This window comes from Megalobrama amblycephala, linkage group LG9 (assembly GCF_018812025.1).
Source record: "Megalobrama amblycephala isolate DHTTF-2021 linkage group LG9, ASM1881202v1, whole genome shotgun sequence".
NCBI lineage: Eukaryota > Metazoa > Chordata > Actinopteri > Cypriniformes > Xenocyprididae > Megalobrama > Megalobrama amblycephala.
Window position 1 is genome coordinate 26,548,432 of NC_063052.1, and position 17,702 is coordinate 26,566,133.

The following is a 17,702-nucleotide window of genomic DNA, read 5'->3' on the forward strand; positions in this document are numbered from 1 at the left end:
CTTGGCTCACCCATGCTGCCTCTGGTAAATGCTGTTCATAAATAGAGTTTTTAAAATACTTATTCCAGGCAGACTTGCAGCCAAAAGATGGAAAAAGTGTGCATTAAGCTGATTCTGCCTAAAGACACTCATCACAAATCAGTTTAGAATCAGCACAGATAGACCATGAAACCCAGAAAGGTAGACAGAGGGGCAGTTGATTTTTAGTTCCATTATTATTAGTTATTTATTGTGTTGTGATGTCAGCATGTTTTGCATAGTGCTGGATCAGGAGAGTAAATGTTGAAATTAATTTCTAATTTATGTGGTTTTGATTAAAGGGAAAGATTAAAGGGAAAGTTTAATGTTCAGTTATGTTTGACATTTAAAAGTGTTTCTGTTATGTTAGTTTTTGTGGTTACCATTGTGTGTTTGATTCACTCCATTAATTCAAATAATGTTGTTTTAGTAATGTTTATTTCAATAATGTGTTCATGCTAGTACTGAGACTAGTCTCTCCTTATTTTCTTATCCCATATGCTACATTAAAAAAATAAATAAATGCATAAACATGGTCCCCTTTCACGATACCTTCATGAGTGGCCACATGAGATGCATTTGATATGTATTTTCACATTATCTTCTGCTTGATTGTCCTGTGTACATACAAAGACAGGTCTTACCATAGTTGGGGCAGCAGACTTTGAGCCAGCACACAGAGGACAGTACGGTCAAGTTACTGAGGCTGCAGAGACCAAACAAAACTCCACAGAAGGCATAACACATACACATCACCTCTGTGAACAACCACCTGAAAAAAGAAATAGATAGCAATCTGTAAAGTCATTAAAGACTGGGGTGCCCAATCCTGTTCTATGTGTATTTAGCAAGTGTTTCTGAAGATATTATTTGGCTGGTTCAGATGTGTTTGATTAGAGTTGGAGCTGAACTTTGCAGAAAGGTAGATCTCCGATAGGAACAGGACTGGTCACGACTGCATTGTAAACAAAGCAACTACATATTTTCCATCTAATCACAATTCCCCATCGGTTAACTTGTGGTTGGTGAGTGTTTCAGTGGTGGAGAGTGTGGAGGAGATCAAATTGTTTTACACGATTGACACAATTTAGCTTATTATATATACTAACTCTTGACAAGCATACAGTAAATGCTAACACTATCCATCATGTCCTCTTGAATACTGGTTTTTGCATTGTAATAATAATAAGCAAACTATTTAACATTACATTAAAAAGAGCAGAATGGTTATTCTGTACTCATGCACGTCACTGTTTTATTTAAGTTATTTCACTGAAAATGTGACTGGCTGCAATAAATTGTGCATCCGGGAGTTCACACATTGAATGTTTGAGTGATAAAGGTTTGGATTTCTGTACACAGTGACTTCAGCACTACATTCCACCTCATGGATCAGAAATCAAAATCAGAAAATAAAGAAAACACTGAATAATGAAAATGAGTTTTCATGATTGGTTTAGAATCGTGCTAGGGAATCTTTTTTGTTCTTTTAAAAAAAAAAAAAAAAAAAAAAAAAAGAGAACAAGCAGACTGTCTCTTACCCTAAATAAATAATACAATTAAAGCGCATAGAGAGGGCCCCTTCTCTATTCCTGTTTTTTTATAGTTAAAAAAAAATTCATGTTGCATTGTCATTTGATGTTGACATAATTTCAGGCTTAATTGACTTTACCTCATTTCATAAGTTCATCACATGAAACAGGTTTCTCACTGCCTACTACACATTTTCTACTGCAAGGTGCATGTTGGAAAATCATTTCTGCAGCCCAAATAATAGAGCATGGCGCTAATAACACCAAAATCATGTTTGATTCATACTGAATGCATGACATGATAAAGTACTTTCAAGTCAATGTAAGTTGTTTTGGATAAATGCAAATATATGAACAGTTTGAACAGTTTTTGTTCAGAAGTGTACATAACCAATGGGGAAAACCCTGGAATAACAGCTCAGATGAAGGAAGCTAATGTGTATGTGTCACAGTCACCGTCTGTCTCACCTTTCCCGGACTCCACTTCCCAGCATCCCTCCTGATCCACACTTGCACCCAGTCAGCTCATCATCTCATCACATGGATTCCCTGCACCTGCACATCCTCATCAGCATTTCCTTTAAAGACTCACTCCTCCTGCACTCCCTTGTCTGTCCTCGTCTTAGTTTAGTTGGTTGTTTCTGTTCCCGCTCCTGAGTGTTTTTGTGTTCTAGAAATTGTAAATAAAACATTGCTGCTTCAATTGATCCTGCATCTTCTCCTCTATTACAGCCAGCCCTGACAGAAGGACAGACCCTAAGGATATGGATCTAGCAACAACAAACAACACTCTCCTGGCTGAGGACCACCTGTGCAGACTGCAGCAGAAGGGCTGGCCTTTGGAGAGATATGTGGAATGTGGTATTTCTTGAGCTCTCCTATCAGGTGAGTTGGCCTGATGCCTCCCTCAGTGCCTGTTTTCTGATGGGACTGGATAAGGATACAATTCGATATAGTGAACCTGCTTGTTATTTCTCCCTAGTCGAATCGATAAATCTTGTTCTTTATTTAAACGGTTCTAATTTTGAAGTTGAAGAGGTTAAAGTAAAAAAGTATCCTCCTCATCCAGTCCCATCAGAAACAAATGAGGCCTCGCAAGCTCACCTCACGCTGGTTCCCTTCACATGCTGCTCCACTGGCTCTGTCCATTCTTGCTCACCTGTGATTCCCCATGGACGTAAATGGGCTTCCAACAGCGCTGACCTGGGGGCCAAGGTTCCAGACCCGATGTCAACATCTGTCAGATCAGTGCTGAATCCACCTCCCTTCCAGCTACAGCTGCCATCCCTGTCCTCAGTCCTCATAATGCCATCCCGGTCCTCAGTCCAGTGAGCAAGATGGCTGCCAGCCCAGAGTCCATTCTCAAGATGGCCACCGCCACAGCTGAACCCTCAGTCAAGATGGCCACTGCCACGCATGAGCCCTCAGTCAAGATGGCCACGGCCACGCATGAGCCCTCAGTCAAGATGGCCGCTGCCACGCCAGAGCCCTCAGTCAAGATCGTCACCGCCATGCCGGAGCTATCAGTCAAGATGGCTGCTGCTGCCGCCACACCTAAGCCCTCCATCAAGATGGACGCTGCCACAACTGAGTCCTCAGCCGTAATGGTTCCCATGCTTGTGCCCCTTGGCCTGTTGGTAGAATATGAGGGGATGTCCTGGAGTCCCCGAGCCCGCTCCATTCCGCTGATCCTCTCAAAGAAATTTTGAAGGGGGCTATATACCTGTGGCCGTAGTGCCCGAAGCCACGGCACAGCCAGCACCTCCGTGGCCTCCCGAGTGGCCGGCTCCTCCGTGGCCTCCCGAGTGGCCGGCTCCTCCGTGGCCTCCCGAGTGGCCGGCTCCTCCGTGGCCTCCCGAGTGGCCGGCTCCTCCGTGGCCTCCCGAGTGGCCGGCTCCTCCGTGGCCTCCCGAGTGGCCGGCTCCTCCGTGGCCTCCCGAGTGGCCGGCTCCTCCGTGGCCTCCCGAGTGGCCGGCTCCTCCGTGGCCTCCCGACGACCTACCCTGCATTTATTGCATTTATTTCTTTTTACCCTATCACCTGTTCACGTCTCCAGGATGCCCTCCCTCCGGGTAGGCGTGTCCTCGCACCGTGGATAGATAACCAGGAGGTGTCACAGTCATCGTCTGTCTCACCTTTCCCGGACTCCACTTCCCAGCATCCCTCCTGATCCACACCTGCACCCAGTCAGCTCATCTCATCACATGGATTCCATGCACCTGCACATCCTCATCAGCACTTCCTTTAAAGACTCACTCCTCCTGCACTCCCTTGTCTGTACTCGTCTTAGTTTAGTTGGTTGTTTCTGTTCCTGCTCCTGAGTGTTTTTGTGTTTTAGAAATTGTAAATAAAACCTTGCTGCTTCAGTTGATGTATATACTTTCATTGAAATTCATTAATAGTGTTATAGTTGACATGTCAGGATGTCTACCCAACAATTTCACTGCCCTAACCCACACAGTATGCATTATATTTTATCTAGCTAGTCTATGTAAACATGTGCTAAGAAAAACATTATGAGATACCTATGTTTTATTCCACTCCATTGTCCACCATCCTGTGTGAATGGTTTGCATAACGGCTTGAATAATGCATGCTGATTCCGAGACTCCGTAGACAGAGTAAGCCAGAATTTACATTTAATCATTTAGCAGACACTTTTATCTAAAGCAACTTACAAATGAGAACCATAGAATACCACATTGTACCTGTGAATTTTTATTACTGGACATTCAATAATTATGGTATCACTGTTTTTGTTACCACCCTGAAATCTCAGATTCCCGTAGATGTACAACCATTCATGTAGTGAATTGTGTTGGTTCGTGTTCAGCGTCTGTGTAAATTTGATTTTGTATGAAAAATGTACAGGCTTGCCCAATCTGAATATTGATTCTCTGTTGTTTGATAAATCCCCAATAGCTTGAAACCAAAATAACTATTCAGTTTTATTCTTTATTCCCTAATCTAAGCTCTTGTCGAGGGGCCCTTCACTGCAGATAGAAATCCAAACACCCTGGAAAAAAAAGTGAAATGACTGTCATGTATTTACAGTGCATTTTATATTGGTCTAATTGAAAATCATGGTTTCCATGATTCCATGGTTTAAGTTTGTTTAAAAGCACATACAGCCCCTATAGATAAGAAAAAAATCTTTTAAATAGTATTTTCTCTTGATACCATAGTGTTGGTGTACAGAAAACATTGACTAGCTTTACTAACTGCAGAAATTATTGTGGGTTTTATTCACTTTTCTGGTGTTTTTTTTTTTTTTTTTTTGCCCTGTACATAACCGAAAATATGATGCACATCTTAAGACATCACAATAAACATTAAGGTGCTTCGAAGTTGTCTTTATTTATAGTAGGTTAGCTGAATTAAACACTGACCAACAAAATGTGTTTTATCTTAAATTTGAGAGTAGAATTTTCGCTTTAAGATAGTTTATATTGAACTACTTTAAGTAAGGTTTTGGCTTATGTCTAAATTATTATTATTTTTTTAATAATCTTTTCACTTTGTATGAATGTATTTATCTTTGGGAAAAATAAATTAATATTAAATCAAAATTTAAGGTTTGAACAATATAATTATATACAATATAATTTTAGAAAAACTAGAACATTTGGCTTATAATGATTTGCATTATAAATCAGCTATCTGTGTACAAGAAACCTGTTTATATTTAAATTCTTACATTTTTATGTCTCTGTGTTCCAGTGCTCACATTTTCTGTATGAGGTTTCAAAAACAGAGTAGTTACTACATGATCAATGACTATAGCTTACTACAAAAACAAAAAAGGGGAAGAAAAAAGGAATAGCGGCATCAAAAGCCCCAGTCATCAGAGAGTTCAGTCTCTAAGGACACGGAGCCTGCACTGATGTGTTTCCAGCTGTTAAAGTTGATTTAATTTGCTTTTATTATGCTGATGCCTTTAAGAGGATCAGAGAGAGAATGAGATGACCCTCTTTATTAAGTCTCAAGAGGACATACTAACATCTAAAGGGGAAAATAAAGATATGTATATATATAAAGATATAAAATATGTATATGTAAAGAAAGAGGGGAAGACTCTTATTATATAAGAAACATCCCTGCTGTGAAAGAGTTTTACCTGTGAGCGAAAGCAGAGGGAATAGCAAAGGGAAAAAGGAAAATGGTCATGCCCAGATCACTGATGGAGAGGTTGATGATAAAAAACTCAGCTGGCTTAAGAGATGACCTCTTGCGATAGGCAACAAACAATAGAGTGGTGTTTCCCATCAGAGACAGCACACCTGCAGTGAAAGAATGAAAGAAAGGAATACACAGTCAATAAAACAATGAATGAATTTTCTGTGAAGCTGCTTCAAAGTGAAAAATGCTATACAAATAAATGTGACTTGACTTGAGAAGATAAGGCTATTAAAAGTAGTAGGCAGACAGAATCATTTTTTTAAATAACTTTTTTTAAAGGATTAAACAGAGAATAATTTAGTCACTGAAAGCGTAATCAGTATCAGTTCAATAAGTGCACATGCATAAATTTCTTTGTTTTTGTCAAATTATATTAATGGTTTGGTTCAAACCTTTTCAAACCTATTTTAATTTAATTTAATTCAAAATTAATTTTACCATTTGCATAATATGCAAATATAATATAATAAAATATAATATGCTATAATATGAAGATAAAAAGATAAGAATTTTGATAAAACTAAAAATATTTTGTCCATTTCTGTCACCTGGTGAAGTTTTAATTCCTTGCCACTGTTGGGGACACTTAAGCCTGGTTTCATAAACAGGGCTTAGATTAAAGTGTTAGTTCACCCAAAAATGAAAATTGTCATTTATTACTCACCCTTGTGTCGTTCCACATCCGTAAGACCTTAGTTCATCTTCGAAACACAAATTAAGGTCCATTTTTTTGATGAAGTCTGAGAGGTTTCTGTCTCTCCATAGAGATCCAAAGCAACTACCACTCCAAGGTCCAGAAAGGTAGGAAAAAGACATCATTAAAGTATTCCATATGACTCCAGTGTAAACTCAATTTTATGAATGCTTTGTTTGCTCAAAAAACAAACAAACAAACAAACAAACAAACATAATTTACCACTTTATGTACAAAAATATTGATCTGCAATGCATGCCTGCTGTGTGCATCAACACAAGGCACATGTGCGAGAGTTCACGAAATTGAGTTTAAAGACACTGGAGTCACCTGGAGTCCTTTAATGATGTCTTTTTACTACCTTTCTGGACCTTGGAGTGGTAGCTGAGTTGGATCTCAATGGATAGACAGAAACCTCTCAGTCTTCATCAAAGAGATCTTAATTTGAGTTCTGAAGATGTACGAAGGTCTCACGGATGTGGAACGACATGAGGATGAGTAATAAATGACAGAATTTTCAATTTTGGGTGAACCTAACCCTTTAAGCCAGGATTAGACCTTAGTTCAATTAGGATATTTAAGTAGGTTTTATAGACATGCCATAGAAAATAAAATAAAATAAATAAATAAATAAATAAATAAATCAAAATAAATACAGGTGTGCATCTTGAAGCAAAGCAGTGGCATTGACATATTTTAATATATGTCACTGCAATTTGCTTTCAGTTAAAACAGTTCAAACATGCATTTTAGTCTGGAAACTAGGATTAAGCCTTGTCTGTGAAACTGGGGGTTGTAACATAAGTCCACTGGAGGTGAGTGTAGTGAGGAACCCAAGTGCTGTTTATTATAACATAAAACATAAACAAAACAGAATTAAAGACTTGGCTTGGTGTGACAAACATAGCATGAACAAAAGAAACTCTGCAACAATGATTACAGGGCAACAACAAAGCTAGACAAGAAAACAATGAAACATGAGGGCTATTTATGCAAAGAGACTAATGACAAACAAAGGAACACCTGTGAACAATCAAGACAATAACCCAATCAGAAAACAAAACAAAGAAAACACATGCCTAAGACAACCAATAGGCTTGTTTGACTTCATGCAGTGGTGCACAGACCGATTCGGCAGCTGACTTGAAGCAGTGCATGCTTAAGAAACGGTAAGAAATTTTGTCCGACTTGAGACAGCGCCAGACGCAATGTGACTGTGACATATGGCTTCAAAGTACTGCGAGAGCGATTCGAGAGCAGTCGACTGAGTCAACCATTGCAGTTTCTCAAGAGCAGCTGCACAAGCTCTGATGACAACACAGCTGTTCCATGATTGGCCGGATTCACCACATGACAATGATCACGTATGTTTCGTGTTTATTCTCGCACCTTCAGTTCCACTAATGCTCAAAAATCTGTATTTTTATAACAGTTAAAGATCTTTTCATGTAAGTTGTGATGTTGTATTGTGTCATGTTTATCAAAATAAAACTGCTAAAAAGCGTAGACCCTACTACATTGGTATTTCAATAATATATGTTTATGTTGAACTTTATTTTTGTAAAAACAGACGCTGTAAGCAGTATAAAGTACTGAATGAACATATCTCTGAAATACCGGTGTATTAGTCAAATATTGCATTTATTTCTTTTCAGCTGTGATAAAGTATGTAAACGTAGCACGAGCATCACTGCGGGAAGCAGAAAGTGTCTGACTTCACATCTCTGTTTTCAGCTCCTCCCCGCCTGCACGCGGCTACACTCGCCAATCGGTTGCATCCAGCCGCAGCTGATGTCGAACACACCTAACATTACACATTCACAAGGGGAGCACATGGCAAGATCACATGAAGAGCAAGGACAATCACATGACAAAAGGAAGCACTTGGGAAACAAGTAACAAACAAAGCAGTGAAACATAGCAGGAAACATGAACATAACACCAAAAGAAGACATTACAGGGGTTAATATTCAGCAAAATTATTGATTTGACTGCACTGACACTATTTGATTAGAGCTGCTTTACAGCAGAATAGAACTCTGTTTGCATCATTGAATCTTTATTTTCCTGTTTATCACTGTAAAGTTGCTTTGAAACAGTCTGTACTGTATAAAGCCCAATGTAAATAAAGGTGCATACTACGATTTGGGACACACTAATTTGAATTTTGAATACTATTTAGGATGGATAGTATGTGAATTGGAACGCAGCGCATGACTTAAACCAGAGCTCAAACGTGCTGTGTAACATGAGAATGAACTTGATTAGTTCTTGCAGAAGCTCAAACATGCATGTAACACACGAGAATGAACCTGGTTGGTTCTCGCATGTCAAGCAAGCATGATTAATAGTGAACAGGATATTAAACATGTTAATTACTATTATATCCTTTATAATAAGATGCTTGCAGAAATAAAAACAATGTTTAGCAAGTCATATTAGATTACATTTGACAGACTTACCAAAGATGATGTAGATGGTTCCCAGGAGGAAGTCATTCTCTTTCGATATTTTGGACATAAACAAGTCAGATTCAGATGAGTTTTCCATCTGCACAGAAGAAGATGAGAAGCAAATATAAGACCACATCCAGGCCTTTGTTTTAAATTGCACACCTTCCTCTTAATTTTTAAAATTCATGTCGTTGGATTCTGCCTTTTTCCCAGAATTGATCAATGCATTTCCATTAGCACCTGCTCTAGTCTAAAAGATGAGAAGGTCTCCGGAAACGAGAGTCTCATTATGTCTTATACCATAAATCAATTTTGCTCTGAAGTGCACTCAGTCCACATGCAAAGTTATGTAGCATGTGTGATTGAGCATAAAGCACACAAACACACACTGCGCACACACACGCACAGCACACACATGCACAGACACACACACACAGGTTTGTTTTGCTATCAAAGTGAGACATTCCATAGGTGTAATGGTTTTTATACTGTACAAACTGTACACGCTATCCCCCTACACTACCCTTAAACCTACCCATCACAGAAAACATTCTGCATTTTTACATTTTTAATAAAACATTGTTTAATATGTTTTTAAATCTATTTTAAATATGAGACTCATGAAATGTCCTCATATTTCATGTTTGTGCATAACCAGTGCAATACATGTCATTAACAAATTTGTGTCCTTATAAATCACAAAAACATGTACACACACACACACACACACACACACACACACACACACACACACACACAAACAGCACTAGATAATGACCGTATGTGTAAGGACTCATTGAATAAAACCAATGGATGGGTTTTGTGAAAATAGTGAACTATACAACAATCTTATAACCATACTGGACTAGTTTAAGTGGAGCAAAGGGGATATTCAGAGACAACACATGCATAGTAATATGTTGGCACTTCCATTGCTTTCTCATTACTAACACATTTTGCTTTCCTCCACTTTCATCTTTAGCTTGCGGGCACCTGACCCAGAGGAATATATCACACACAACAAATGATCCAGTGCTTCACATCCTCTCTCCTAGCCTACGGCAAGATATTTTATCATACAAAATATCGCTCTTTGATATCAAGAAAAAAACATTTATATGCATCCCACAACCAACAGACCACATCCTCGTAGTTCATTCAGGAAATGCCAGTTACACGACATTTGATTGATGGATTTGTCAGGTGTGTTGTCAGCCAGATGCAAAAGTGTAAGTCATTTGATTGATGCTCTTGAGTGTTTAAAGCTGGTGGACAGCAGAACATCTTGCCAGCATCCAAGTCAGTTACCTCTCTCACAAGCAGTTATGCTTATAAATAAGATAATTAAACATCTGTCACAAAGCACATGTTTAACATTTCATGTTTAATGATAAAATTAATCTTTTATTTCTATGATTAAAAAGGCCCTTCTTATCATTAAACAAAATTCTCTTTCAGTATAACAATAAATCTGTGTTTTGTTTTAAGTTTTAATAATAACATTAATTGTGATGGTCCCCTTTAGACATTCAAGTCATACAGATATGGAAACCTTATAAGGGTAAGTAAATGATGATTTAAATTTTTTGGAACAATCCGTTTAAAATTCAAAATTTTGGAAAATTGGGGTGATGGACATTCAGTCATCCATTTATGAACAAAATCAAAATAATACTTTCTTTATAGCGGTTTGGCACCATTTCAAATGGCTCACTTTTGCAAAACTGTCTCTGATTCTGTCCTGGTAAGAACTCAAAAACTGCCATATCAGTGCTTAGTCTATGAATAATATACATGAATAATATTAATAATCTGATATTAAGGCTTTTCAAAAGAGATATATGGCTACGTCTAGTACACTCAGTGAGTATTTATCATGATTTAAAAATAATAAGATTGATTCCTATTTTTGCATTATCATTTTATTAAGCTCCGATTATAGGACCATTAATTTGTAAAAATGTTTAAGTTTTTTTGCTAAATGGTACGTATTTTACGAGTTGCTCGTATGAATTTGTACGAATGACCAACCCCTAACCCCACCCCTAAACCTACCCATCACTAGGGTTTAGACAAATCGTATGAATTCGTACAAGTGAGGTCGTACGAACCTGGTGCTCATGTGTGGTTTGAGGTAGTGATAATAATTCCCCTCCCATACTTTGGGAGGGGAATTACTTTTGAAGTATTGGTTTGTATTGTATTAGTACGGTATTATTGTATAATATTATATCATTGTTTGTGGTGGAGAGATTCAGATTCAGAAGTCAGATTAGTAGGTTGTATTTGATTTGGAGATTTTCCACGACACCAGCCTGTATTCTAGTCCGTTTTAAAACTTCAAACTGCACCTATGTTACGTTTTATGTTATGTCTTGCTTTTGTTAAAGCATCTTCTGAATTAGTGAATGCAAATGTACATGTGTTTTTACATGTTTTCCTCTGATTAGGTTGGTTGTGAATTACATAATATTACATTAGTGTGTAAGCACAAATTTTCCCAGCTTGCAGCCTCACACACAGTTTATGCTAAAGAGCTTTCAAAGGCTTTGTTTCCATATTTCCAAAATCCCTCTTTAAATTTTGCCACAAGTTTCCCTTTTTTCTCTTGGTCTACTTGCATAGGAGCAAATGACGGCTCAGAAAAAATTAACTAAAAAAGATATAAACAACTTCATTCTCAATCCCATCACATATGCAACACATTCTATTTACTACTAAGTACATACACAAGTGTATAAAGTCACCTCCTTTGCAATAAGTCATTTTCCACAAGTCATTTCAACAAGTGGAAGAACTTGCTGGCCTGTACAGAGCCATCCAACACTTTTGGGGTGAATTGGAATGGAGATTGCGAGCCATTTAGAAGAATATGATGAAATTGAATATTTGATTTCTAAAGACTTGGGTGAATCTCAAAGTTTGAGACATTGCTGACTTTTGATGCAGAGGAGATGCAGAATTTGGATGAAAAACAGGAGACTTCTAAACCTGTGGTAAATCTTTGGGTGAATCTGAGCAAAGTGAACAAAATTGAGTTCATTTAATTCTACTTAAAATAATATTGCTGACATGCAAAATGTCTTCTGTACATTTAAGAAATTACCTCAATGCAAAAATGAGTATCCAAGGCCCGGAGATGCCAAATGTACTAAGCTGAGTAGCCTAACTTTTTCCTAAAAACAATTCAGTGACGGATTTAGGCCTGGACGGCCCAGGGCGGCACAGGGCACCCGCGCAAGAAAAAACAAACAAACGAATGCGCGATCAGGTTTTTACCCGATCTCATTTGCACGCAACGTCAATGATATCATGTCACTCGGTGGGTAAATTAACCTGGTCGGGAGGGACTCGGAGTGTGCGCCCAGAGAAGACAACTCACTCAAAAGTATACGAGAAGAAGGGATGAGGTGACGTCTGTAGGGACAGCGGGACAAGTTCTAAATCAGACAAAAGGTCTAAGCCACCGGAGGCCGATTTAAGTAACGTAAATAAATAAAAAGGAAGAGGGGAAAACATGCAAAAGATAAAGGCATGTATGCAGCTTACTCATATCGTAATAATAATAGGCAAATAATAAAATATGGCCTATCACTTATATGTTGCTTGCTATGCTATTACACATTGGCCAACAATATTCATTTTTCTGTCCAACTAGCTTAACCAGACAGTAAAATGTGATTTTGTAACATGTAACTTTTTTTTAAACAAACGTAATAGCTTACTTTAATATTTTACTGTAAAGTTGTGCAATTTTGTAGGATTTATGGTATTTTGTGTTATTTATTTGCCTCAATTTGTAATAATTTAAATATATACATTTATATAAAATAGCAAAATTTTATGTTAAATCCACTTTAATAAAGATCTACATTTCTAAATTTCAATCATAGTGATAGACATGAAAAATGTGCCTGGGTTTAGTGGACTGGAAAGCAAACACTTAATTAAATTAAAATTAAAATAACATGAATTTTTAACTACAGCCACTAGATGGCTAGAGAATTAATCAGTGGTTCACATTATAAAATCATTATTATAAATATAAAAATAACTCTATATCAAATTTTAGCATTTTTTGTACTATCATTTGTACTATCATGAGTATTTGAAGATATTTTTGAAAAATACAATTATTTGCAAGGTTGTAGAGAACAGTGCACTATTGGAGACTTATATACTGAGGTTTTAATTACATTATTTTAATATAGTCAGTCGTGAATTAAAGTGGGCCGGTCTAAGGCATGAAACTCCAGGGCTGAAAATGAGTCCCAATCCGGCCCTGGTATCCACACAAGCAGCATGCATATGATAAATTGCGTGCAGTCTGCAGCCTTAAATCGTGCTAAATTACTGTCGTTCTTGACAATGCACCTTTGTAAAAGTAGAGATTTAGCACTTACTCGCATGAAGAACAAATATAGACACAGATAGTGGATTGATATCGATTAAGACTTAAACTTTCTTTGATACAAAAACATACCTTGTGTGAGTTCTTGTATTTAATGATGAAAACGAGCAAGAATGCAATTGTTCCCAAATATCCACATGACTGCAAATGTGACATTATTATACAACAGGTCAAAAAATAAAACGTACATTTTAAACACAGTACTGTCAGTATTTACTCTATTTTGCAATGAAATAGTTCTGACAAAAACCACAGCAGAACTACAACACACGTCTGTGTTTCGCAAACAATTATGCGGCTTTGAACGAATCGTGAGTCAATTATTCAATGATTCATTCACAGCCACTTACTTCGTTACTGAATGAATGACTCGATGACTCACTCATAAAAAAATGAGACGTGACTTTCTGCCACCTACTGGTGGTTTTAGTTTAATATTTAAAAGTTTTACTTAGTTTTACCATCATTGCATATTTCTCTGTTGAACATTTTTTATTTAAAACTTTATTTATTTTATAAAGTTATTCATAAAGCTAAAAAATGCACTGGAAATTCAATTTAGGGGGCAAATGTTGTCGCTTAATGGTAAAGCTGTGACTGTAGTCGAAGTGGAAGAGAGGGGGTACGCAGAAGGATGGTAATCCCTTCAGGGGGTACTCCAAGCTAAAAAGTTTGGGAACCACTGGCTTTCACAGACTAAGAGAAAATGAACCAAGAGAGAGGACGAGAGAAATATGTAAGGGTGTGTGAGTTTAGATGAAGATAGATAAAATTTGCTTTAAATAATAAATAAAGAAGGGAAATTCATGATATTCAGGATTTAATTAAAACCAATGAAACAAGGGACTTAAGTTACAACAATAAGCCTGATTATGTAAACAGGACATAAATGATTATCTTCCGTCCCTGAGGGTGCATATGGAGAGACTGTCCTCTCTTATAGCTTCAGTATTACATCCTCCAAAGGAACACACAGAAATGAAGATTCCCTATCCTCACAAGCTGCTCTATTTATATTAATAATCTCTTCATTTATACAGCTTTCTCTCCGTAAATCACTTAATCAGCTGCTCTGAGAAAAATAAATAAATAAAAAAAGAGTCCTCATACTGACGGATTATTTACGGTCAAAACCTGATCATAGCCTGTCTCCAAAAAAATAGGGGGTGGGGGTTCACTATTCATGCACACTGATAGCGCGGTTTATTTACACATGATGTCTGCATTGTTTTAGCTTCCCATTCACTTTAAGGATTATGCAAATCAGGTAATGACACAAACCCTGCAATGGAAGTTTGTAAAGGATGCAGCAGACCACTATGATGGCATACTTTACATCACTCTACCACAAAGATCCAAAAAGTGCAATGGAGGTCAGAGACACATTTATCCCTTAGTGTCAGCAAACTCCTGGTGAACCATGGATCAATTTAGAAAAAAAAAAAAAAAAACGTTCATAACAAAGTAAAAAGATTATTTATAATAAAGACCATACTTAATATATTTTCCTTTAGGCATAAACAAAAATGTTACTGTAACGTTTAAGCTCTGCTTCAGTTTCAGTTCCATGGACTTTTACTTTGTGTCTCCTTGTTTTCCCGAGTTTAGTTCCTGTTACTCATGTGCCAGTTTGTTTCCATATTTACTGATCATGTTGACCACCTGTGTCTTGTTGAGTTCCTCATTATCCTTTGTATTTAATGCCTTCTGTTTCCTCATATCCTTTGTATTTAATGCCTTCTGTTTCCTCATTTCCTTTGAGTATTTTCTTTAGTTTTCAAGCAAATCTGTTATGTGTGTTTTTCTGTGTGTTAAAGTGATAGTTCACCCAAAAATGAAACATATCCCATGATTTACTCACCCTCAAGCCATCCTTGGTGTATATGACATTCTTCTTTTAGACCAATACAATCTGAGTTATTTTAAATAATGTCCAGGCTAATTCATGCTTTATAATGGGAGTGGATGGTGGCCCAAATTCTAAAGACAGAAAAAAAAAATGCACCCATCCATTATAAAAGAAAGTCCACATGGCTCCGGGGAGTTAATAAAGGTCTTCTGAAGCAAAGCAATGCGTTTGTGTAAGAAAGATATCCATATTTAAAACTTTATAACATGTAATCTCTAGCTTCTGCTAACTGTCATACGCGCGTTCACGAGAGAGTGGTGTCCCAGCTTATGACGGAGGACGCAGGTGCAGCGTGAGCTCTGGTGAGAATATGCTAGTCTCTAGTTGTGTACAGTGTAACGGTGGTGGGCCCCAAAAAAACAATTCATAAATAAATTGTTTTTAATTAAACTTATTCGGGCGCCAGACAGGTATAAGCCTGCCAAAAAAAAGAAAAAAAAAAGAAAAAAAAAGGATAGCTTAAAATAACCACCTGTTACGTTCAATAAACTCAAAATATTCACAGAGTGTTTTGTCTCTTTTTTTCCCCACTCAAATTTTTACTTAACACAAATGGGTTTACTCAACACAACACCACAAAAAAGAAAACTGTCAAAACTAGTTTGATACAACACCAAATAATAATAATAAAAAAAAAACACAGCCACAATCAAATAAACTCCACACTCCACACGGTAACTCCAACTCAACTTCTCTCCCACCACTCTCAACTGTGTTCACTTGTGACGTCTCTCCCCTTTCCGGTGTGTGAGCCTCGCCCTTATATTTGCTTCCCCTTTTAATTGATATGCACGCCTCCCTTTAAAGGGTTAGTTCACCCAAAAATGAAAATTCTGTCATTTATTACTTACCCTCATTCCGTTCCACACCCGTAAGACCTTCATTAATCGCTGATTCACTATGCTCCAATGCTTCCTGAAGCAGTGTTTTGAAATTGGCCATCACTATATAAGTCGTTATTTTGTTGTTTTTTTTGGCGCACCAAAAATATTCTCGTCACTTTATAATATTAATATTGAACCACTGTACTCACATGAACTGATTTAAATATGTTTTTAGTACCTTTATGGATCTTGAGAGAGGAAATGTCATTGCTCCCTATGCAGGCCTCACTGAGCCATCGGATTTCAACTAAAATATCTTAATTTGTGTTCCGAAGATTAGCGAAGGTCTTAAGGGTGTGGAACGGCATGAGGGTGAGTAATAAATGACTGAATTTTCATTTTTGGGTGAACTAACCCTTTAAGTGGCATACTGACTTCTCCATTTTGCCACAACAGCAAAGGAAATCCACACGAATTGTTTGAGTGATACTCTACATTTTATTAGTGTTTAATGGTGATTTCTTGTGAATATCCAGGTTGCTTCAACAAAGCTAAAGTCTTGAGATTATGGCGCCGACATCAAAGGGAGATGCACCATTAACATTTCACAAATTCCCTGTAAAGGATCCTGAATGATTGAAGCTATGGCTGTTTGCTGTTCGCTAGAATGTAAATACATTCGTGGAAAAATTTTATAAATGAGTGCTGTGCAGTAAACATTTCCGCTCCAAGGATTACAAAGGGCCAGTTGAGGAAAAAAACAGCATATGCTGGTAAGGTAGGTTTTGAAGCTGGTTTGCTGGTTAACCAGCATATGCTGTTTTTTTCAACAGGGTATTCAACAAATACTGTAATATGATTGCTATATGAAGTTTTTAAGTAATCGCTTATGTAACTGTTGTAAAGGTTCTTTTTAAATTTGCCTATTATTATTATTATTAATCTCTACATTGCAATTTAACATTTAAAACTAGCTCAACTCGGTATGCCAACAACCTGACTGTAAAACAAATGCATAGAGTGAATACAGCTAGCCCACACCTATAACAACATAATATTTACACACACACAAAAAAAACGTACTCCACAGACTGTGTACCACCAAGTCCTTCAGGCCTTGGTCAATGCCTCCAGTTTATACAATGTAAGGAGAATACTACTTCGAGTACACTTTGGCTCAACAAAGGGCAAAAAGCCTTCATATTGTGTTACACAGCAGCGCTCAGTCCTCTCACCGGCAGCATCAAAAACTTCTAAAGGTGGCATTCCAATTGCCCATTCATGGCAGCAATCACTCTCAACCTCTGTTGGTATGGCTTTGCATATCCCGCATGAGTACCATTACGGTGGCGTGTTACGGCTGTGACGCGGCTACCGGAGCTGATCCGCGGCCACTCTAGTCAATGCTTGTGTTTACACCAACCGCACCGTGGCACGTTTCAGAAGCGGCTCGCCACGCAGCTTTGCTAAAGATAGGTGGCAAGTCTATTTGACAGACGCCGCAGATGCTGTTGTTTGTTCCGCTGCTCCTGCAGCCTCCTCCATCTCCCGGAGGTCCTGGTTGGTAGGCCTATACTCCGGTTCAAACAAATATGGCTGGGTAAAAAACTCAGTGTCCTTTTGGCTTATATCAAAATCCTCCAACAATTTTCTTTACAAATCCTAGTTTTGTACTTTTAATT

General features: G+C 37.6%; 1 protein-coding gene across 1 annotated transcript in view; it reads right to left on the reverse strand.

Annotated features, from left to right (window-relative positions):
* The window catches only part of opn7b (opsin 7, group member b), a 61,109-nt gene extending 52,115 nt beyond the window's left edge, over positions 1-8,994 (reverse strand). The window contains exons 1-3 of the mRNA XM_048202423.1: positions 8,886-8,994; positions 5,668-5,830; positions 663-790 (exon numbers count right to left, since the gene is read on the reverse strand). Of these exons, the coding sequence (XP_048058380.1) occupies positions 663-790; positions 5,668-5,830; positions 8,886-8,973 (379 nt within the window). The 5' untranslated portion in view covers positions 8,974-8,994. The remainder of the gene's footprint in view (positions 1-662; positions 791-5,667; positions 5,831-8,885) is intronic.
* Positions 8,995-17,702: the final 8,708 nt, after the last annotated feature.